General features: G+C 33.9%; 3 protein-coding genes and 1 pseudogene across 6 annotated transcripts; 2 read left to right on the top strand and 2 right to left on the bottom strand.

Annotated features, from left to right (window-relative positions):
- Positions 1-247: 247 nt before the first annotated feature.
- LOC142529285 (uncharacterized) lies at positions 248-5,530 on the bottom strand. Of its 4 annotated transcripts, none has more exons than XM_075634784.1 (13): positions 5,341-5,529; positions 4,911-5,085; positions 4,761-4,823; positions 4,552-4,657; positions 4,270-4,374; positions 4,114-4,190; positions 3,881-4,010; positions 3,145-3,217; positions 2,712-2,903; positions 1,570-1,690; positions 1,181-1,405; positions 1,033-1,088; positions 248-559 (listed from the first exon to the last, which is right to left on the bottom strand). In XM_075634784.1, the coding sequence occupies exons 1-12, from the start codon at positions 5,412-5,414 to the stop codon at positions 1,044-1,046; spliced, it is 1,386 nt and encodes a 461-aa protein (XP_075490899.1). In that variant the 5' UTR covers positions 5,415-5,529; the 3' UTR covers positions 248-559; positions 1,033-1,043. The 4 variants fall into 4 exon arrangements, 3 of the variants coding, with proteins under 3 accessions (XP_075490899.1, XP_075490900.1, XP_075490901.1); XR_012815869.1 differs by lacking the exon at positions 248-559 and having other exon boundaries at positions 1,181-1,280; positions 1,361-1,405; positions 5,341-5,530; XM_075634785.1 differs by lacking the exon at positions 5,341-5,529 and having other exon boundaries at positions 4,924-5,063.
- Positions 5,531-6,969: 1,439 nt separating this feature from the next.
- Positions 6,970-8,202, top strand: LOC142528547 (serine carboxypeptidase-like 48; annotated as a pseudogene).
- Positions 8,203-9,228: 1,026 nt separating this feature from the next.
- LOC142529852 (serine carboxypeptidase-like) lies at positions 9,229-11,919 on the top strand. The gene is made up of 8 exons (XM_075635522.1): positions 9,229-9,660; positions 10,157-10,358; positions 10,446-10,565; positions 10,662-10,805; positions 10,901-11,051; positions 11,138-11,229; positions 11,330-11,588; positions 11,675-11,919. The coding sequence occupies exons 1-8, from the start codon at positions 9,497-9,499 to the stop codon at positions 11,917-11,919; spliced, it is 1,377 nt and encodes a 458-aa protein (XP_075491637.1). The 5' UTR covers positions 9,229-9,496.
- A 150-nt stretch (positions 11,920-12,069) lies between these two features.
- LOC142529853 (uncharacterized) lies at positions 12,070-14,398 on the bottom strand. Its single transcript, XM_075635523.1, has 4 exons — positions 14,117-14,398; positions 13,813-13,933; positions 12,843-12,997; positions 12,070-12,414 (listed from the first exon to the last, which is right to left on the bottom strand). Exons 1-4 carry the CDS (start codon positions 14,342-14,344, stop codon positions 12,391-12,393), a joined length of 528 nt encoding a protein of 175 aa, XP_075491638.1. The 5' UTR covers positions 14,345-14,398; the 3' UTR covers positions 12,070-12,390.
- Positions 14,399-25,063: the final 10,665 nt, after the last annotated feature.

Here is a 25,063-nt window from a genome sequence, read left to right as displayed (position 1 = left end):
AAAAAATTAAAATAAATAATTTAAAAATCTCACCATGGACTCATCGCGAATTCTACCAGGGTGAGTTTGGAAAGGTTTATGAAACCAAAACTTAAATTCGAAATGTTTGTTTAGATACTCCTGAATTCCATCAAACTGAAATTCTTACCTTCCATTTTCAGCATATTCATCCGGATTTCAAATTTTCACAAAATAGAATAATTTGAATTTCATTCTCCATCAACAATAAATTTTGGAGACTCAAGCATATTCACAAAGTTAACCATTTTCAGGAACATACAATATAAATAATCTTACATGTAGCATACAACACCGCAGTATACCTGAAAGCTGATACAAAGCCTATTCATAATTGGGGAAAAAAAAAACCCGAGAAGAGCCAAAACAAAGGAATAAAATCACTGTGCAAAACCAAAGTGGCCCTTGGTAGAACATAACACTGCTTGAATATAACATTGACAGCCTGCAATACTGATCTCAACTCATTCAGAAGCTCAAAAGAGCAAAAAATAAAACGGTTATCAGGATCAGGTGATCTTCAGGCAGGTGGTTTTGAAACCTACATAATTGAAAGGACGGGTAAGTTGCCACTTCAACATGTTCTTGCTTCACACACAAGTGCCATTATAGTTTTACTTGCCTGAGATGTAAGCTCGTAGAAATCACTAAATAATGCACCTAAAAACTTAATTCAGCCAAGTTCACAGTCTGGTTACAATTGAGGGAGCACAAAATATGCTCAACCATGTATATAAACTCATTTTTATTGAAATATGTACATCCAAAAATGGGATTTTGCCCGTCCTAAATTTTTTGAATTTTAGCTTCAATCTTGGATCCACAGCCGATACATGTTATTTTCTCACAAAACAATGATGTGGAATTTTAGCATCTGGATGCTGGCATACAAATTGTGTGGTCGAGCATGAGGAGGATTAAAGTACTTGGGGATGTTTATTAGTTCACTTCTCAAAATAAGATAAACCAAAACTCCAAATAAAACTTGTTATTAGAACATTTGAGAGTATGTACCTGCAGAACAATCACTTGGCTGTGCCTTGAAGAAGATATGACGCTTTACAACGAACCTGCAAATTTTATTTGATTTTTGTCATTTTAAGTATTAGAGTCACGAGAGAGGGTTGTGGTGAAGGGAGGGAGAGAAATGCATTTTTCTTACATTTGAAGCATAAGACCTCGAGTCAGTTATGGTTATTCCACAAGCGCAATTCTGAAGGCAAATTCCCCATGATCGCTGTATTGATTTGTTATCTTTTAAACTGGGGTCAAGGAATAGCCAGTTTTCAGCAAGATTCAGGCATATATACATCTTGAAAAGATCACAGTTCTTGTCTTTTACATTTATTGAGATTAGCAATCTCAAAATTTCCTCAGCATCAGATACCTGTAAATGAGAAACATAATGTACTAATTTTACATGCTATTTGTTAAAACAAAATGAGAAGGGAAACTACCATCTTTAAGTTACTTCTTTCCAGGACCATTTCTTTATGTGGATCATCATAACCACTGAAGTCAGGAGACAAAAACATAATGTGCAACTTTTACCTTCTCATCCAAAAACACCACAAGGAACTGGAATGCTGCCGCACTCCTAAGCTGCTTGCTTCGTGTATCAACTCCCACAATACTCTCTACCACTCTCAAGCAATTAATGTCCCTAGGCAATCTTCATAAAGAACACAAAAGTTCAGCACGGACAGAAGCAAATATGTTGATACTCTAGATGTTAGTACTTTGTTCTGTAAGTTCAAGAGGTGGTTTTTACATGGGCGACACTTTGTTCCACAAGTTCAAGAGGTTATTTCCACACCCATGCAGTACTTAGTCCTACACAACACTTAGCTCTTGGACTTATTGTCATATCTAACCATTCTTGTACGCCCCTGACTCATGCTCCACAAAAACAAGATTTTACGCAATGGGCTCTACTAACAACTATTTCGTGGTTGTTCTCATTCTACCAGAATGGATACATCAAGTTCATAAAAGAATCCACTGCATACAGGTGTAAAGCCCTTCGCAAGCTCCAAATATACCATGTGTGACCGAGTATAACGCTTATTTTTGCATTTTGAAGCCAATGTTTGCGGAGTTATATCAGAATCTATAGCCAGAGATGGAGTAACAAACAAATCTAAAAAATAAGGGACAAACAAGTTTGAACCGTATAGTCCTTGCAAATTATATATCTAATTCTTCATTAATGGCTAAAGCAATTGGATAGAACAATGAGAACGGATAGAAAAATTGGTTACTTGAAATGCATTCAGGAACAAAGAATCATCCATACACTTGCATTAGATTACAAGTATTATTGGTCATTCCTGTAAGCTTTAAGAAGAAAATAGACTTGATTGATTTTTTCTTATTTCTATTACTCTGATAGAAGTGTGGTATGAGGACTTCCCCTTTCCGAGGGGTCAGTCCCGTAACTAGCCCCACAATCTTCCAAGCACACTTCACTTTAGGTTTTTGATAGAATTCACTTTCAACGTCAGTAATCAACCTTTACATTAAGTAAAGTGAGAAAAACATGAAAAGCAGTGAGTAAACATGTTTTAATTTCTGTTTTTCAGCAGTATCGTGTTGAATTAATTGTATCGAAGTTCGAAGAATCAAATATAAGCCGCAAGAGAACAAGCAGTGTAACAAATTTGCACATTGACAAAGAATATATAGATAGACACCTGCTAGCAAGAGACTTGGCTACTTCATTACAGCAGCCATGCCACTCCTCATATCTGAAGAAATTTAAAGCTGAAAGCATGCACTCGTGCAATATCACTGAGAGACCTAAAAGTTGTCGATCAAGGAAGAAAGAAACAATTATAAATAGCAGTTCTTCTGCTTCTGGAGTCGAGAAAATCGAAAATGTATTCCTGCAAACAAAAATGTAATGTCGAACTTTTAAAGCCATCAGAGCAATTAAAGCTTGGATAAGTTGGAACATAATAAAAATGACAATGGTGTAACTTTGTCGTTCCCAGGCGCTCGATTAATCTACAACATTTCCATATTTCAAACGGAGATGCAATCATAACCTAGAGATTTAAATAATTGAAGCAACTGAACTTTCCTTATTGCATGGCATAAATCAAGTAAATTGTTTTAGATAAATACCTTGTTTGGCAACAAGCACCGACACACTTTATCCAAGATCTAATATTTTGTGGGGGACCTGCTGTACCAGAACCTACAAAAAATAGCAAGCAGATGCCAGGGAGCTGACAAACCAATAGTTTATGCAACGATTTCATTATTGGATCTTGATGATAGGAGTGAAAAAATGAGATAAACAGGACTGTAACAGGAACATCTCTCTTCTTTGTTCCTACATGTTCACGCTTCTTTTCAACGATTTCAACAAAAGGGATAAAACAAAAAGATCCAAACAAGCATCTTACACGATATTTAACTCTTCTCTTCCTCCATATTACAAAAGTTACCCGGGAGAGAAGTTACACAAAACAAAGATGAAAGACAATCTAATCAACAACTAAGCCATGTCAAACCATTTCTTTTAAACCAATTCTCATAAATTATTAATAGTTAGCTAACGAATCAATCACTTCATACTTATGCTAAATAAAGCATTAAGTCAGAGAAATGGGATCTGAAAGTAAGAAAGCTCATACCAATGTCCACTCATTTAAAATAGGCATGGTCAAACTGTTGAATCATCAGCACTTTTCAAAATTTTCTAAATATCTCGAAATTTATTGTGGACAATTCCATCTAATATCCAAAGGAGAAATCCCTTGAAACCTTAAAGTAACTCCTGGCATTTTTCAACTGCACATATTAATTATCATAAAATGTGAATAGTAACGATGTTATAGAAATGCAAGATGCTTACCATTATGGACCATATCAACATCTGATGAAGATGTAGGAGGCAAACTCAGAAGAAAACCATAGTTTTCAAGAGCTCTCTTTAGATCTAAATATCTGGGTAACCAGTCAATTTTGATGTTAGATAAATCAGCCTGCCAGTCGCCACAAGTAGATAGAACTTGGATGTTAGAAAGTAAAAGAAACTATATATTATATTCATGCCAGCATACCAACAACTACCATAAAAAGAGCAACCTTATCCTTAGTGATGAGAATAGTACACCAAAACTCACATGCAGCTGTCACCAATGTTTCGTTTGACGAATACAACACTGAAGACACATAAAGAAAGAGGTTATCCAGGCGTGACTAAGCTTTCAACATGTAATGACCAAATGATGTAACACTCACCTAAGTTAAATATCCAAGCGGCGATGGATCTTTCAACAGAACCGCACGTATACACCAAATTTAACAGCCATCCATCCACCAACAGTCCTTCCAGAAATTTTTCTCCTAACATAGCATGACAGATTATTTAATTTCCAGGTTCAGAAGTCCTTATTCCACATTCATTTAACTAGGAAGGTTGCAATGATATCAGAAATAAAAATATTAATTATAACTAATTCAAGAAACATGATCTCGCAAAACTCATAGAAAGATCAGACAAAGAGAACAATAGCAATACACCTTTCTCAATGTTTAGCTCAACCAATGAATTGAGGTCATGATTGAAAAAAGACTGCAGGAAAACAGAACTTTTGATATCTGGATATTCTTGCTGAGGAAAGTTTTTCTGAAATTTGCAGAGAAATTAACAAAATATCAATTCACATTACCAAAAGTTTATATGAATTTTGTGGAGTAACATGAATGAGAAAATCTCGTGGAAATAGAACCTGATCTCCAAAAACCTGAATACCCCAAAAGGGCATTTCATCATCACCACCAACTTGATTCATCTACATAACAACAAACTATGAGCTGAAATTAAACGATTACTCTGTGAAACAAAAATTTAAACAGACACCAGAAATAAAGGTCTGTGCCTCTTTTTCGCACTTGTCAACACATTCAGACAGTCGTGCTTCCGAAGCATCATCAAATTCATCCTCTGCCTCAGAAACATTACGAATGTTTGTTCGTTTGGATTTTTTCTCATCGAGTATCTTCTGTTCCTTCTGATAATCCTCCAGGAGATCATCCAAGCCGATGAGCTTTTTCCTGTGAGATGAAAAGATGATTGAACCTTTCCAAGAAAAATACTTTGTGCATAAATGACACAAAAGGCCCATTTAAAATAACGAGGGCCACCTAGAAAACAGTCGAGCGAATCTTAAAAAAACGAACAGATAAAAGCAAAATGAAGATAACCCCATTGTAGAAGAAGAAAAACCTCAAAATAAACATTTTGTCATGCAGTTTGATCACAGGTACAGAAAATTTGGGGAAAGACAAAGAAGGGACAAAAGGTTTTACTTTTTCTTGGCGACAGGAGAACTGGGAATGGGATCTTCGAACTCGAAATCCAGAGGCTCGTAGGTTTCCGCCATCTCTTCCCCCTCAGACAAAGACAATCTCCGGTGTTTTGGCGCCGATAATTTTCAGATGAGTTGAGAATGGCGGGTTGTGGCTTGGGCTTTTGTTTTTAGAAGATAGATTGTTATTCTGTTGGGCTTCATCAATCATCTATAAAAGTGGTAGAATATTATATAAATATATCATCATAAAATAATAATTAATATGTATATGCAATTTTGTTTCTATTAATTAAATTAATATATATATATATGACAATAATTCACACAAACTACACATTGCATGTGCTTACGTTAATAGTATATGTCACGGCCCGAGCCCGGGTCCGCGCCTGCGTGACTGCACAATGGACCCCTATAGCAACTAATTCGTATTCGTCATCGCTTTACGAAAATGATTAACTCAAGTTGCTATAGAAATTCATTGATATACAAATGAATGACTATGATTCATCACTCAACACACGAAGACAGTGCATATTTGGATAGTATCTACCAAGCCTATTAGTGCATAATGTGTCATTTTCAAAAATATATAATACTACTCCGATCGATATGATCTAGAGGTCTAATTGTTCAAACATCACTCATATAAACTAAATAGCTTTAATGAAAATACATTAAAGTTATTATAAATTTGGTCTCGTTACTATTTTGAAAATTAAAGAGACAAATCGTAAGAAATTCATACAATTGATGCAAAATTGACCCTTTTACATTACAACACATTAGATTTTTCCAACAAAAAGTTTAATGTGTGTGTGTGTATATCCAACGTGACAATTTAAGCAGACAGGTAATTTTGAGAAAATTAGACAGACTAAATAATTAGAAAAATCACTACATGATATACTAAAATGTTTTTTTTTTAAAAAAAATTGGAGTTTTTGGAAATTGTATGAATGGCGATTATATATATTTTTTGAAAGGAATATTACCTTAAAACTTCTTTCTTTCACACAAAATGCTATAAAAACTGGCCTCTGCATTACTGCTTAGGACTCACACTCGTGAACAAAGGAACTCTAATGGCTTCAATTTTTCTTTACCATTGTTAACATGTCACATTTGTCTCTGTTCTCTTGATTTCTGCAATCTTTTCATCAGCAAGAACCTTTAAACAGGAAAGTTTTTCCAATCTCAAATATCCGAAACGAGAGGCAGAAAGGCTCATCAGATAACTCAACTTGTTCCCAAAGCATGGCATGACATTCAAGTTGGGGAAGTTTCCGATTACAAATTCGGTGACGAATCGAGAATCGTCGAAAATAATATCAAGTTTCCTTCTATTTTGGAAACAGTCATCTCTGACTTGGGGCATCATGCTGGCTATCATAGAGTACAGCATTCCTAAGATGCAAGGTATATATGTATGTTGTTGCTTGACACTTTTAAATACGGATTTTGCAACTCAAAAATACGATTAGGTAGATCACGTGTCCCCTGATTTTTTAACCAAACTAGTCATCATTAGAACATAAATTTTTTTACTTATTTTTCTTGATACAACATTGGCAGGATGTTCTTCTTTTTCTTTGAATCAAGAAACAGCAGCGAGGATCCTTTAGTCATGTGGCTAACAGGAGGACCAGGGTGCAGTGGTGAACTAGCTTTGTTTGATGAAAATGCCTCCTTTCACGTAACAAACAACCTCCCCCTAACATGGAATGAGTTTGGATGGGACAAGGTATCGAATATTATATTGAAACCAGCAGTTTTACAATGCGCGGAGGAAGCTAAACTTTGTGGTAGTACCTTAAATTTCTGCTTCTTTAGCTGTTCTTCTTTAGGCCCGGATGGCAGAACAAAATGTGAGGACGCACTCGGAGATTGCAAAACATCTTCAGCAAAATAGTGGCAATTAACGAGGGAATAAATGTATTTATTATACATTATTCTTTGACATGTGATTATCATGTCTCTAGAGAACAAGATACATAGCTTAACTACAGGAAGCATTTTACCTCGTATGGCATGAGCAGTACTATGATATAAGAAAGAAGTGTGAGGGTAACCTGTGCTACGACTTTTCTAACCTGGAGCGGTTTCTGGATCTGGAACCCGTCAAAATCTCTCTTGGTGTTGGTGACATAGAGTTCGTCTCATGCAGCTTCGATGTGTGGGGCTTTGATCCAAGACATAATGAGAAATCTTGAAGTAGGAATACCTGCACTTCTGGAGGATGGAATCAAGTTATTTGTGTATGCTGGAGAATATGATCTGATATGCAACTGGCTTGGTAAGGAAGACTCTTGCAACTAGCTTCTGAGCTTACTACAAATGGAATTGGAAAGTTCTAAAACGTATTCTTGTGCTTCGGACAGGGAACTCGAAGTGGCTCGATGCCATGAAATGGTCGGGACAGGAGAAATACCTAGCAGCATCCACGGTTCCATTTTCCGTAGAGTGCGGAGGCTGGACAGCAGAAAGCATATGGACCGCTTACTTTTTTGCAAGTGCACAACGCCGGTCATTTAATTCCGATGGATCAACCTAAAAAATTTTAAGAAATGCTAACAAGGTGGATGCAAGGCCAAAGCCCCTCGAGTCAGGCAGGTTCCTCGTGATTTGCCACCATTGATTGAGAAATATAAAAAGAACAGTATCCTACTTTGATACCCAGCACCCCGACAGATAACCTGCTGATGTTTTTGTAGAACTAATCTTATATGAATGAATACTTTAGCCAAAATACAGTACCATATATATCTGATGACTTGCATTGTGTCATTTCTGGGGAAAGCATGGTTCTCCAAAGAAAAGAGTCAGAAAAAGGCAGTCCAATATGTTAATTCAGCTGGAAGAACAGAATATGGCCTCAACATTAAGTTAGTTAAGCATCCAAAAATAAGCAGATTTGTGAAAAACTAGAATAAACCAAATACCAAACCAGTATTTTGATCGTTGCTAATCTCCAGATATAGCAAGATTTCAGGGAATCCAAATAGAAATTATCCAATTCGTTATGTTTCCTCGATGAATTCCTAATCAATCCTTGTATGGAAAATAAAGTTGACAAACTCTCAGCCGACAAATTATTCATTCGAGATGTACTCTCCTCTAGGCATCATCATAGACCAACACAAAGTAATCGATAAGCAAAGATTACATTTTCTTTTCGTTTTCATGGGAAGAAACTTTCCTAAGAACCTCATTATGATTGCTGGTCTGTCTCCTATTGTAGTGGCACCTTGAGAAACGAGGCAGGATAGGAAAATTAGATGTTGGCCTTTTGGTCCGCAACACACGGATGTCAAATGCAGCAGGTGGTTAATACTAACAATACCATGTTTCAAATCAAGTTAAGATAAACTCGAAAATGTTAAATCTTTTTCCCATCATGCAACCACAAACTTTTCCGACAGTGTTTCTAGAGATGAAATATACTACGATAATCTTCTTGAAACATGAATTATCTTGGTATAAAAAACTTTTTGCAATTGACATGTGCATCCGGTCTATATCGGTGGGATATCAATCAAAGGATGGATACAAAATAAAAAAGACAATGTTAGATAATATAGAGAGTAAAAAATTATGCAATATTTGGTGTGAGTTTTACGTTAGGACGAAATTATGATAAACTTTGGCCCGTGTAGATTTTCCAATTATAACAGTAATTCTTGAGTCTTGACGGTGAAGGGATTTGATGTTAGATTATCAAAACATTGTCACTCGTTATTATTTTTAACTTTATTTTTATGTATTATAAATAAATTATAAGATATATAAAATAATTCAAAAAGAAAATTTTGAGTAATTATAAAAATCTGACAGACTAAATCTTGAAAGTTAAACTTATTGATGAATTACATAATTCTTAAAGGTAGATTACATTAACTCTTCTCTCCCACTCACAAAAACGTTATAAAACCGGCCTTTGCATTGCTTATCAGAATTCATGAACAAAAATCTGTAATGGCTTCAACACTTTTCTGCCATTTCTTCGTTTATGTTGTCTTCTTCGTTTTTCCGATTTCTGCAACCTTAGCATTAGCAAGAGAACCTTTGGTGATGGGAGTTTCTTCGATCTGAAAACTCCAAAAGGAGAGGCAGAAAGGCTCATCAGATCATTCAACTTGTTCCCAAAGCATGACATGAATTATCATGTTGGGGAAGCTTCAGGGTATAAAATGGATAAGGAATCAAGAATTGTCGAAAAGAAAATCAAGTTTCCTTTTGTTTTGAAAACAGGGGAACCTGTATCTGACTTGGGTCATCATGCTGGTTATTATAAGATACAGCATTCCAAAGATGCAAGGTATAAATTGTTTCTTCACACTTTCACAGCATGATAAGTGGTTTCCACTCAGTTTCGGACCCGAAATTATGAGTTGGAAAGAGATGAAAGATTTAAATTTAGACTCCCTCCGCTGTAGGTTGTGGTTGCCCATGCCAATATAACAAGTTCAAATTGGTAGGGAGGAACTTTATTTTCTTAAAAATCTCACGAAGTATTTGAAGATTATTTTGTCTGATAGGTCGTTTAACATTAGTGATGGGGAAAGTACCCACCATTAGAGCCAACTTAGTATCGTACTTAAATGAAAAAAAATCAAAATATTTATATATATATATATTGCTCTTGGTAAGATATATATTTTGCATCTCAAAAATACCATTTCGTCGCCCTGCCCGCTACTTCTAACCCTCTCAATTACATTCCTGGATCCATACCCAAGTTATTAAGCTGGATCAGTCACCATCCATAATGAACAGAAAACCTTTGACTTTATTTCTTGATATAATATTGGCAGGATGTTCTACTTTTTCTTTGAATCAAGAAGTAGCAGCGAGGCTTCATCAAAAAAAGAAAGAAGTAGCGGCAAGGATCCTGTAGTTATATGGCTAACTGGAGGACCAGGGTGCGCCAGTGAACTAGCTTTGTTTTATGAAAACGGCCCCTTTCACATAACAAGCAACCTCTCCTTGACGTGGAATGATTTTGGATGGGACAAGGTAACTGTTAAAACTGACTAAAACTACCATTTCACTTCATTGGAAACCTAACAGATTCCTCCTCCCATATCCTTCCATAAAATGTAGGTATCAAATATTATATATGTCGACCAACCAACTGGGACCGGTTTTAGCTACAGCTCTGATGGTGCTGACACTAGACACAATGAGGAGGGTGTTGCCAATGATCTATATGACTTCTTGCAGGTCTTCTTCTATACCAACATTCGCCATTTCAAGAAAAATAAAGAGCGATTATTCATAATTCTATAAATCTAAAGAGAATTCTTTTTGTACTGTCAGGAGTTTTTCAAGGGGCATCCTCAGTTTGCAGGGAGCGATTTCTACATAACTGGAGAATCTTTTGCCGGGCACTATATTCCTGCATTGGCTTCTCGAATAACTGAAGGAAACAAAAACAAAGAAGGCATTCCTATTAATCTAAAGGTCTTTATGTACATCTTACTAGTTCTGTATGTTGTTGCCATCTAATATCAGCTAATCTGAATATTGTTTTACGGAATCAAATTCGTATTTCACAGGGAATGGCCATAGGAAATGGATTAACTAACCCAGAAATCCAATATCAGGCATACGCTGATTTTGCTTTAGACATGAAACTACTTACGCAAGATCAGTACAATAGGTTGAAACCAGCAGTTTTGAAATGTGTAGAGGAAGCCAAACTTTGTGGTAGTGCCTTAAATTGCAGCCTACAATGTGTTTCTGATATTGGTGATAATTAAATAAATCTGCTTTCTTCTGCTGTTATTCTTTAGGTCCCGATGGTGGAATTAAATGTGAGGAAGCATATGGAGATTGCAATTATAACCTCTTAAACCGCATTTTGGCAATGAATAAGGGTATAAATGTAAGATATATTGTTCTTTGGCATCTGCTTATCATGTATTATAGAGAATAAAAAACATTGGTCCACTAAAAGAAGCATTCACCCCGCGTGGCATATGCAGGTCTATGATATAAGAAAGAAATGTGAGGGTGGCCTGTGCTACGACTACTCTAACATGGAGAAATTTCTGAGTCTGAAATCCGTCAAAACCGCTCTTGGTGTTGGTGACGTAGAGTTCGTGTCATGCAGCTCCGAGGTGTACGAGGGTATGCTCCAAGACTGGATGAGAAATCTCGAAGTAGGAATACCTGCACTTCTGGAAGAAGGGATCAAGTTACTCGTGTATGTTGAGGAATATGATCTAATATGCAATTGGCTTGGTAAGATTCTTGCATATAGCTTCTGAATTTTGGATTGTTATACATGGAATTTGTATGTTTTAACTAAATTCTTGTGATTCGGAAAGGGAATTCGAAATGGCTTGATGCCATGACATGGTCGGGAGCGAAGAAATACTTGGGAGCATCCATGATTCCATTTTCAGTAGATGGCGTAGAAGCTGGATTGCAGAGAGGATATGGACCACTTACTTTTTTGAAAGTGCACAATGCCGGTCATCTGGTTCCCATGGATCAGCCCAAAAATTCTTTAGAAATGCTAACAAGGTGGATGCAAGGCAAAAGCCCCTTGGGTCAGGCGGGCCTTTTGTGATTCGCCCCCCATTAATTGAGATAGATAAAAGAGAATAGCATCCGTGTTATTTTGAATAAATAAAACCCAGAATCACAACAGACGAGCTGCTCGTGTATTTGAATAAATAACTTTTATGAATCAAAACTTTAACCAAAAGACAGTACCATATCTTATAACATGTATTATATATACAATACGAGCTTAATGTTTGTACAACCTTGAATTGATAGAGAATCAACACTACTATCAAATCCACAGACGAATGCAGTTTCCTCAATATATAGAACAGTTTTCAAGAATGTAATCTCTGTCTCCAGGCTTAACCTCTACCTGCTAATTTTCCCACAAACTTTTCCACATCAGTCTAATTGCGCGTCACAAGACTCGAGCAGCAAACATTATCAGATAGCTTAACTTGTTTCCTGAACTCAATGTGAACATATTGTCGTGAGAAAGCAGTCACTGAAACAGTTGTTCCATATGACCACTCTACACTTCCATTTTCATCATCTTCTGTTGATACAAAAATGTAAAAAGGTAATCAACAGAAAAAATCCAAGAGAAAAAAACACAGCTTCCATTTCTTTAATTCGCAAATTTCACTGCAAAAATTTAGAAGGAAAGCAGAGCTGCTTAGTTGTAACTCGATCCTGCTACAGGCCTCATCTAACTGCAGAGAGTTATACTTGGAGGGAATGGTGATGTTACAAGAATAACTTCCAACGGTTGTGCAATGAAAAAGAAGGATAGTATGAAAATATACCAATAAAGGTTAAATTGATAATAGGATTACCAGTTTCTGTAAACCATTGAATTGCATTTGCTAGCGGTGAGCCATGTATAATACAATGACTAGACTCAGAGGCTCATCCAAAAATTTACCCAGCTGAATATATTTTTACAATTCAATGAGATAAAACTTGTCAAGAAACACCTCTTACATGGTACGATTCCCTCATAGTCTCAATAGCTGGTTGAAAACCAGTCCTTAAGGGCACAACTGACACCACTCGCTGATGCTGGGCATTTCCACTGTTTGGGTTTGATAGTGTTACAGTTAGCATCTCTCCCTCCAGAACCCTGCCGGCTGTCATTGCTAAGAAAAGCAAGATGAGTCAATATTATGAGTCAGAAAACTGAAAAGGCCGTCCAATATGTTCATTCAGATGGGAAAACAGAATATGTCTCAACATGAAATGCAAGCATCCAAAAATAAACATATTTGTAAAAACAAGAATGGAAAATATAATACTATACCAGTATTTCAATTGTAGTTAATCTCCCGATATAGTAAGACTGAAGCGAATCCAAATAAAAACTATACAATATGCTATGGTTCCTCTACAATTTCCTAATAAATCGTTGTGTATTAAATAAATTTGATCTCACATCTAACATATTGGTTGTTTGAGATGGACCCTCCTCCAAGCATTATACCCCGACACAAAGTAATAAATAACAGCAAAAAAATAGTAAATTTTGCATTTTATTTCCATTTCATGGTGAGAAACTTTTCTGAGAACCATTATGCAGTTAAAAATTTTTAGTTTCGGACAATTTTCATGAATTTCCAACAAATTAAGATATAAAACCATAACTGGTCTGTCTTCGAGTGTAATCGTACCCTGTGAACCTGAGGCATGATACACCAACAACTTACAGAAAAAAAGTTCTCGAGGTGATTCGCCAAACATCGATTTGCGGATCCACAAAGAATATCGTAGATCACTAAGTCGGAGATAAGATTACTTTTCTAGTTTAATTCGCGGTTAAGTCACATTTACAAGCCGTAAGTTACACCTTTCCTACATCTCACATAATTCATAGAACAATTCACTAGTATACAATGCAAAAATTTAAAACTCAATAATGATATTTAGACAAGAACTGGCACATAATTAACGAATGTACCAGCATAAGGATGAGTCTTGGCAAAGTCAAAGAATTCGTCTGCCGAGCAACCAAACAACGGTCTTGCAGCCCTGTCAAACATTATCACCACAAAAACCTTCGAATCCGTAGCAATAGACATCTGCAAACATTTTCAAAACAGTCAAGACACATCCAAAAATCTTCCCATAAACCATGTCTCTGTAAAAACCCAAAACATGGACCTTTTATTAAACAGCAAAACATCCTATAAAAGACACAAGTTTGTACATAAACGATGCAACATTAAAGACTTTTGCGTTCCCAGTTCATTGCAAATACTAACAAGAACACGAAAGAGGCGCTTGGAACCCGATGTAAATGGGTTGAAACTGTTGCTAAAACTGCAGTATCTGCAAGCAGCGGAGCTATCGGGGAGAGTCTTTTCACAGGCTGAGCACACTCGGTAACACAAATCGGTGTGGTCAATCGCCACCACAGTACACATTATCGTTGTTGGTGCGTCATTTTTCACCATCGGCCTTTTCCTCGTTTTGGGTTCATCAGAATTCATCGACTAATAATAATAATTGTAATAAGAAGATGGCAGAGTACAGAATTGATTCGTTTTTTTTTTAATTAAATAATAATAATTGTAATAAATTAATATATTTAAAAACAAAACAGGGGCCGCGATGTGAAGGAGCGGAATTTCAAACCTCGGCCCTCAGATTTACTGCAGAATTTTATTTTTATATCTGGATAAATAATTTATTTTTTATTATTGTGAATTTTAAAAAAAACTAATAACGTTGATAAAAACGAATCAATGTTAAATAATCAAATGAAATGACTAATATAATAATGACAAAAACTTGTGTGAGACGGTCTCACATGTCGTATTTTGTGAGACAGATATCTTATTTGGGTAATTCATGAAAACATATTACTTTTTATGCTAAAAATATTATTTTTTATTATGAATATCGGTAGAATTGACCTGGATCACAGATAAATATTCGTGAGACCGTCTCACAAAAACCTACTTTATAATAAAAGTAACAATGTTAAAAAAATTAAAATTAACAACCGTAATAATAAATAATAATTTTTCAGAATTTAGGGATGAACAAAACATAAAGCAGTTAAAAATATTTTGAATATGTTGATAAAAATATAATAAATTAAATATTTTTTATATAAGAACTCTAATAATTTAATATTCTTTAGATTAATAAATTTTATAATTTTAATATTTCAAACATACAATGTAAAATTTGAAGATCTTTGTGCAAAAATTACCAAGATATGTACAATGAGCATGTTTTTTATTTATTTATTATTATTATTGAAAACTTTTGTTTTTTACTCTATCCAGTCTCTACATAGTTATCAAATGTATTATTATTATAATTAGGTCTCTGGTGAGATGATCTCATGGATTTTTATTCATGAAATGCTTACAATAAAAAAATAATATTTTTTAATGAGTGACCCAAATAAAATATATATCTCACAAAATTAACTCGCGCATCGTCTCACATGAGTTTTTGTGTTATCCTTAATATCAAAATAACAATAAGTTTTTCAAGTTGTTCAAGTTGGTGAAATAGATGAACGCATGAGTTTGATTCTCACCACCAACATTTTATTAGGCGAGTATGTCGTACGAGTTTGCCCAGCGCATTGTACATGGCTATTGATTTGCAGATTATTTTGTCGGTTCGAGAGTTTATATAATAAGCATCGAAGAACAATGACTACTATATCCTATAAAATAAATAGTACATGAGATATTACTTATAATATTATCTATTGAAAGAAAAATAAAAATAATCAATTTTACGTAAATATATCGAGTACTATCCTCATAGAAATATAAGAAGTCTAAAGAAGCCAATTGTCTCGATTTTATTTTATTTTTTTGAGATCACGTAAACGTAAATTAATTCCTTAATGAAAATGAAAACTTCATGATGAGTTCAAGGGCTAGCTGGAACTAGGGGCGGTGTCAAGATTCAAAATTATCTGGGGCTGGCTCCGTCCCATATTGTATTTAATAAAATAAATAATTAACTAAAAATTAAAAATATGTAAACATTGATTTCATGAAAATATAAAACAAGGGTATTTAATATCTTCAAAAACATGGAGCTAAAACACTACTGAAATTGTGCTCTTCGATTCTTTTCAGAATAAAACTCATTAATTATTAAATCGTTATCAAATTTTTCGATCAAATCTCGTTCGATGTAGATTTCCATAGAATCTCCGAAAAACTATGATTCCATCTTATTATGAAGAGTTGTTTTAACAAGTCTCATTGATGAAAATGATTGTTCCATTGTGCTGTAGAAACATGACGAGTTAAAACAAGACGAATCAAGCTGTCAATTAAATAAATATATCATATTCGATAAATAAGTAAACGACGCAGATAAAAATGTATAAATCACTTATCAATCAAAAAGTAGGTTCTTGAATTGATTTTTTAAATTAATTCAGCTCGATAAGTTATTTGGTTTGAAATCGATATTTTGGTCACTCATAGACTGAATTGATGTATTGCCTTATCTTAATTCCAAAAAAGATTTTTTAAATTTTTTACTCTTAAGAATCATTGCGGTCAAAAGTCAAAGTCATTTCACATCATTTTTTGAAACCAATGGTAAAAAAAATAATGAAATTGACAAACATAAAAGAATAATATGGACATTAATAGAAAACAAAAAGTTTGATACATCATTTAAGTCATTATGCACAAAATTTAAATCGTTGATAAATCATATAATATTACATAATATGATTCACATGGAAAATACGCGCAATTTCTCAAAATCATTAATTATTTTTCTCAAAATCAATTATTATAAACATATACTAGCCAGTTCATACTAAAAAATTAAAATTCTATAAAACTTTTAGTATTAATATAAATTAAATAGATATATAATAAAATATGTAGCAACTGCATAATTGTATTAACATATTAGCTAAATTTAATATATTTGTGTGTTATTGTAAATATAGTCTAAAATTATATTTGGAAATTAAAGCTAATTTTAAAAATCAACTGACATCAAGTTTTTCAACCTTTTGAGCAAAATGCAAGCAAAAGTCAAATTTGATTATATGTATTTGCAGAAAATCATTTTAAAAAAGTACTCATAGTTAAAAAATTCTTCAAATTCGCATCAATAAGATAAAGAAAACAAAAGACAAAAATAAGACAGAAATAAAAAACATAAAAAAACTAAAAAAAAATTGTAAAATTTGGGTGGAATTGGAGCCCACCCTAGCCCAAGGATGGCTCTGCCCCTGAATAGAACTAGTATATTTGTTAGCTATTGACCTGACTGAAATTTGAGGCTGTCACGTCTCTATTGTCTTGGAATAATTATTTGAATATTTGATTAATGACATGAATCGCTAACCTGTTTATATAAAATTCACACCATCGATTTGGATCAAAAGATTAGGATATGACCATATAATACGCGCAGAACTACTAAATAAAGACAATATTTAATTTGGGGGTTATTTTTGAAAAATAATTTAATTTTTAAAATTAATTTTAAAAATAATTTTAAAAAAAAAATTTGCAACATTATTTCAATCCGTGCTTACGAAGCACGAGCGCTGCTCACGTGGAGCAGCGTCCGTGCTTTGTAAGCACGAACGATGCTCCACGTCCGCACTCCGTCAGCGACGCTTTATTTTAGCAACGGAATATATAAAAAAAACCGTCGCTAAATTTGAATAAAAACCGTCGCTAAAATTGAATCAGAGGCGGTTCATAAACCGTCGCTAACCTGAGCGAAGGTTTAAAAACCGTCGCTGAAATGGAATCAGCAATTTAGACCGTCGCTATGCCGAAATTTTGGTATTATCTTCAGCGGCGTACATTGCACGCTGCAGATAATTGTACTAACGGCGTGCATATGCACGCCGCGGATAATAGTATCAACAGCGTGCACATGTACGCCGCAGATAATCTTGAACTTTCAACGGCTTGCATCTTTGCAGCGTGCAATGTGCACTGCGAAAAGAGAATTTACGCGCTGCAAAAAGTCATTTTTGTTGTAGTGAATACAAAAAAAAAGACAATAAATTCATCAAAAAATAAGTTTTTCAGAGATGACTGACTTTGGTTTGTTTGGTCAGCAGGATTTTCAAACTCCGTCTTGGTCGAACATACACAGTTTTACAAATTTGCTTAATGTTGGTCCACATCATCTTGTACATGACCACATAATGATGTTGAGGAAAATGAACAACATTCAATTGAGATATCCTAGACTTACGACTTCTCCACAGTCCTAGGAAGCACCAAATTTGGTTCCATGATTATTTCAAGATTGACAGCATCAGATGCACAACCTCTTTTGTCTATGTCTTCACTACAACAAAAAATGGCTTTTCACAACGCGCAAATTCTCTTTCCGCAGCGCACATTTGCACGCTGCAAAGATGCAAGTCGTTGAAAGTTCAAGATTATCTGCGGCGTACATGTGCACGCTGTTGATACTATTAGCCGCGACGTGCATATAAATTATCCGCATCGTGGAATGTATGTACCAAAATTTCGGCATAGCGTCGGTTTTTAAACCGTTGCTAAAAGTAGGGACGGTTTTTAAACCGTCGCTGGTTCCATTTCAGCGAACCGTCGCTCAATTTAGTGACGGTTTATGAACCGTCTCTGATTCAGTTTTAGCGACGGTTTCAAAAACCGTTGCCGATTCAAATTTTGCGACGATTTTTTTATATATTCCGTCGCTTTGGAGCGCGGACGTGGAACATCGTCTGTGCTTACAAAGCACGGACGCTGCTCCACGTGCTTGCAAATCTTTTTTTTTAAATTATTTTTAAAAATTAAATTATTTTTTAAAAAAACCCTTTAATTTGGACATTTAGTTTTTAAGGGATTGTCTGAGGTATTGTCCGAATTAGTGGAGTAAGTGAGCATTTGATCATTACTGATTAAGAATTCGATCATCTTTGCCAACATTTTTTCGAGCAATTCTATCATACAAAATTTGCTTGATTTATATAATTTACAAACTATTACATTCACCCAAAAATATACTCAATACATACCCAAAATTAGCAAATGCATTGCATCATACAAAATATTTTGGACGTGTATTCGAACCAATTAGGTCAGCTCGGGGGTAGGCTGAAGCTTTAACATTGAAAGATATAGCTGGCGTCCAAAATTAGACGTCAGCTACAGGTTTTATTTTATACTAATATTTTTTAAAAAAATTGTGTTTAAGTAGGGTGTGCATTACACGCACCCCATGTCCGCGGGTCCCATGCATAATTTAATTTTTAAAAAATTAAATGAAAAGATAAATTGAAATGTGTGTATGGATAAAGAAACACAATCCCTGCACAATATTTGGTTTGCTTGATACGGAGGATATGATAATTGGTTTATTAATAATTTGATTGATTAATGTTAGATATGATAAGATATTTAATTTGAGAGATATATAATAATATCATGTGTGGTGTGAAATTAATAAGATAGATAAAATCATAATAAATGTACGAATGACCCAAATACCCTTCATCTTAATATTTAATTTATTTCTTATTATTATTTTTTCCTTCAAGAAGACCCACTTGGAATTTTTAGGGATTTAAAATCAGGAGTATTTTGGTGATTTGTCTTTTATGGTGTACCCGTATAGATTTTATCCTTCTTAAATGCCTGGATTTGTTCTCCAACATAATTAGTAAAAGTTATCAAAGAGATAATCAATCTCAAATTTAAAAATCAAACCAAACAAAATATTAATAAATAATCCAATCTTAATACTACTTATCAAACTGAGCCATAAATCTCAGTTTACTAGTTTATGTGTACCAATAACATATGAATCTGAGTTTACTATTATTCCGTATTTATTTATTTGAAACCTTTATTGTAGTCCATTTCTATAAACCAAAATGATTAATCTTTTCAGTTGTTCATCTAGTGATTATTATTTGGGTTCTCCGAATACATACAGAAATTCAAGATCTCAAAATTCGCAATTTCATTCTCGTCTAAATCTTCGTCTTTCTGAATTTTCTCATGCAACTTACTTTGCACAAAATATTCCAACTGCTTCAAATATTGTTCCTAACCTTCAATTTTTTCACACAATGTTTTCGATCGATTATTATGCTTCAAGGGGTGACCCTTATATCATGCCACCTAATTGTCATGTATTCTCTCTTCCATCACCATGGAACATCCCACCAAGTGAATCTCAAAAGTCTGACTTCAAATTCCACCACATTCGATGCAACCCGGGATAAAAAATATTAACCTCAACGATGATGAGTATAATAAAGAAAATAATGTTCTTCGGAATAAAGTTAATGTTTTATGGTAAATCGAGGAGGAAAAATGTCTTGTACGAGCTTGGGGTTCTTTTACCAACAACCCAATAGTTGGTAACACACACAAAAAAAAAAAAAAGTTTTTTTGGCGAAGTATCACCACATGCTGTGTAATTATAATCGACCTGTGAGAAGGCCAGTAAGAGAATAGAATGCGATAAAGTCACATTACTATCATGTTATGCCTGAGATCGATAAGTTTTCCGGATAATACGACAAAATTTCCTCAACAATCAGGTTAATGGTCAAAGTGACGTTGGTGTTTTAACTGCTGCACATGATACGTGGAAAATGTCACACAAGAATAAGACAATCAAGTACGAATACATGTGCAAGATTGTTCTTTCGCTCCCCAATCACTTGGTCGTCACGCGAACAAGAAGTCGCAATTCAGAGGCACATACTTCTTCGACCAATCCCGATACTAATGACACGTTTGACATTCCTTCACGTACAGCAGGCAAACAGAGAGACAAATAAATCACAAAACCAAAGTTACACACGATGGATAACTCAAAGTGAAATGGGAACAAATGCAAGAATATCAAAAGAAAAATTAGCTATTAAGGAAGCTGAGACAAGTAAAATAAGGAAGCTCAGATTAAGCAGAAGAAAGCCGAGATGATGCAGAAAGAAATTAAATTAGAGCAAAAATATTATGCCATACTCATGAAGGACACCAGTGGGATGATGGAGGCCGACTTTATTGACATACATATGAAAATCGTAAGTGTATTGTTTGTGTGCTTATTATTCCTCGCTGTGTCAGAGATTATTTCTCCGGAAATTATACATTCCGATGTTCCATGCTGAAGTATTCCAAAAATGATTTCGAATGCGCAGATTGTTGATGCCCTTACAAATCATTCAGATTACTTTCGGTGGAGGAGAGACCCTAACAAATCTTTGTTATTAATTATGTTGTTTTTTATTTTGTTATATAATTATAATGCTTTACGTCTTAATTTTGTATACAATATATTAATATTAACTAATTAAAAAAATCATTAATAAAATTAATTTATGTAATTAGCCATTATTTAAGAAAAAAATATTTATCATATTATATAAACCAAGATTTTAAATATAGATAGCATATATAAAAATGGTAAGATTGTGTGTGGAGATGATTAGTGGTATCCATAAAAAAATTTATTTTTTGAGTTTAGAATAATATAGAGAAATTTATAAAAAAGCTGTATTTTTCTAAATTTTAAGAAGGAAATTCGGTGCTGAAGTGGAGTTTAGAAATCCAAAGCAACCGCTAAAAAAATCCATTGGGCAAGAGTTTCGTCGGTAAGGCAGTGATCTACGTGGCATCTTGTAATTGGTTGGTTTACTTAAAATCCCACGTGATCAGGGGCTTCTGCTTCACGTGGACTTGTTGTGCTCCAAATGGGACCATCCACACGTACTTCTCACATTATCTATCAACTGTCAAGGCGATGGTTGGATGCGTACAAATTTTTCAAGTAACGAATATATTTAGATCACATATAAATTCATTTTAAAATGCCAAATATATTGATAATTAATCTAACAGAAAAAGTTTTAGAAGCAATGTAAACTTATTAATAATAAAAATATTTTTGTATTTTTTAAAAATTAAAAATATTATAAAAAGTTACGTGTCAGAATCGAGAATTCCATTGATAATGGATGTGTGGGAAATGGGTCTCAAATCATTTCCTTATCTCTTCTTATAATTGTTAGGTACAAATATCTTTGCGTTGTTGGTTTACTTACTTTTGGACGTTCCCCACATATCTTGTGTCATAGGGTTATTAGTTACGAAATAAATAAATAAATAAATAAATTAATGAAGTTATATATTTTTGTCTTCTAGTTAAAGAAAAATACGATAATTTGGATGCGTAGATTCTTTGGAAGTATGTCGGTCCATCGATTCAAATATTGTTAATGACAAAAACTTGTGTGAGATGGTCTCACGGATCGTATTTTGTGAGACGTATTTCTTATTTGGGTCATCCATGAAAAAAATTACTTTTTATTTGGGTTGACCATCTCACGGATAAAGATTCGTGAGACCGTCTCACAAGAGACATACTCATTATTAAATCTTTCCGGAAGATAACTTTTCAAATTATTTTTTAAAAAAAATATAAATTAATAGTGCATTACACAACTTAAAATGATACTGATATCCGATGACGAAGTTGTGATGCCCCTCTACGACATTAATAGAAACCAATATATGAATTAGTTAATAATATATATGTTACCATAAAATCCTATAATAATTTCTGTAAGTATTTAACAAAATAGTAATGAATATGAAGTAATTGTTATAAAAATTTATTGGATAAATACAATTGTACGAGTTAGGGTCCAAGACATAACTGAATGATATCTAATGAGGTCCGAGTAAATTAGATGAGCTGAGTGGACAATTTATCGGGTCATGTTATACTTCTTTCCCTAGGAGCACTGGGAACAGAGCAAAAAGATCTCAGGCTGAGTGCTCTGCACACCGGAAAAGCAAAGATGTTTGAATTGGCTCCAATTTGAATATGCTAGAGAGGTCGGTGAGTCGAGATCCAGGTCTCTTGCTCGACCGCCTCCACGGGAGCTCGGGATAAGCCACGATATTTTTTCAGCGGGCCGAAAATTACAGGACTCAGATTCTCGTGGATTCCTTCAAAAGAGTGCGAATGAGTCAACAATTCACAACCCATCTTAGACAAAAAATATCAAGTTTGAGATAAATTGTTGACTTCAATACCCAATCAGAATAATCACTTCTCCCAACTAAAAAACAAAGTACGCATATATCAACCAGACAACCACTCGTATGGAAGGGCATCATATAATATAATATCATATCATATCTGATTCCATGTTTAGAAAAGACAGCTAATCAACAGGAAATTAAACTTCAGCTTCACAAACACGTGAAGTTTCCATGTTCTAAATATCTGAAAAAGATATCGAAATTTACCCCAAAAGCATGTCCTATCTTGGACTCTTGTGAAGTAAGCTACATAGCCACACACTCGTTTCTTGATTTTCATCAAGTCGGGCACTGACTAAATATTTAATGCGATTTGTGGGCACACACACAGTCTCTATATATACACAGGGAGAATACAACTCAACAATATGAATACAAAAGGTACCCAACTCAGAGTTATAATTAACTTAAATTTCTCGCTGAATCAATGGATGCATGCCAAGATGTTGCCTTTACCAGCATTTGCACCTGCACCTTTTTTTCCCTCGTCTCTTCCTTAATCCTCACTCATGCGTTCGATCTTGCGCATATATTCATATTATATATGTATAGACACACACACACACAAACACACGCACAACATTAACACGCTTAGAATTCGCCAGAAAGGGGAAACAAAGGAGGTGCAGGTGCAGATGCAGGCAAATGCCACTCAGGATAAATCTTTGACGTACGTGATTCAATGAATATAATCAGGACAGGCGAGGCACATATCTTCTGTATACTTGGAATGTTCCAGAAAATGAACTGTTCGTGGAATTTTAGGAGACGAAACAATATATATATATACTTGTTTTTGTGTGTATTCTTGTGAAGGAAGGTACAATTTCTCCATTAATCTTTTTAACTTTTTTGTATCCCTGAAATTAATTTCTATGATATATAGTTGGTTTAATCTTTTAATTTTTTTTTTTAATTTTTTAAAGAATCTAAAGCTCATTTTCTTAATTTGATGGCTAAATAAGGTATGTTATTATGCTCCAAAAAAAGGTACGTATTTACTATGGAGCTTAGCTTTGCCAAACGTTATTTTTGTTTCCTTTTTTTAGGGTTCGACTAATTAGGTCAAGATCATGTATGATTAGAATGATGCAAGAACAAGGATGTAGATTCGCAATAAATGGGAAAAATACATATATATGTTAATATTGTGTATCATAATTATGCACTCATGATAATTTAGCCATATCTCGTGTTTCGTTTGAATTTTTATTGTTTATGCACAACTTCAAATCTATCTATCCAAATATATATGCCGAAATTAGACGAGATTGGAGGTTTGAATTGGAATAAAAAAAGAGTTTCATGGTATGAAAAGTCTAACGATCTTAACTTTGAAAGAAAAACGCCTTTAATGTAAATGAAAGATAATTGTTATTCCATAGTTTCTTAAATTACTATCATATGATCAGAAAATCAGACAATAAATATAGGGAGAATAAATTGTTTAATCTATGCGGAATTCTTCGGTTTAAAACTTTTTAAATAGGCCGATAAAAATATTTTTTTGTTAATTAAGATAGTGTTGGTATTTTTTTTTTATGCCATCTCTTCTCGTTTTAGAACATGCTAATTTTCTTCGAAAGAATTCTGTCGCAGCCACTACAGCTCTTTCATGAATTACAAGACTGGTTTACTTAATAAATATGGTTGTTTTACATGTATTTTAAATGAAAATAAAAATAAAAATAGTGGAAAATTCTGGGGTTTTGGGTGAGAAAAAAAGTGGAAGAAAATAGGGGACAAATGAGAGAAATTAAAATCAATGAAACTTTTATTTGAGAAAAAAGTAATTTTTTTAAAATGATGTCTCAAAATCACAATAGATATACTATATAATAATAATGGATAACTTTTTAAGTAAATGCACAAAAATACAAGTCAAAATATAAAAGTAAAGTATAGAATATCCAAATTACTTTAGCAATACAATTTTTTACTCCAAAGACTTAATTTATTTTATCTATTATTTAATATTTGTATATTTTTACTTTCTTCCAGATATTTATGTAGTTTTCTTTTATCACCATTATATTAAATATCTAATAATTCTATAACATATATACCATAGTTGGTTATACACAAGTTATTGTTTTTAACAAAATGTAGGATAAACTCTGACTTCTGAACATAATATTATTCACGGAA

The sequence above is a fragment of the Primulina tabacum genome, chromosome 16, assembly GCF_025594145.1.
Source record: "Primulina tabacum isolate GXHZ01 chromosome 16, ASM2559414v2, whole genome shotgun sequence".
Classification (NCBI taxonomy): Eukaryota; Viridiplantae; Streptophyta; class Magnoliopsida; order Lamiales; family Gesneriaceae; genus Primulina; species Primulina tabacum.
The sequence above is the reverse complement of the archived record's forward strand: the minus strand, read 5'-3'. Positions and strand labels throughout refer to the sequence as shown.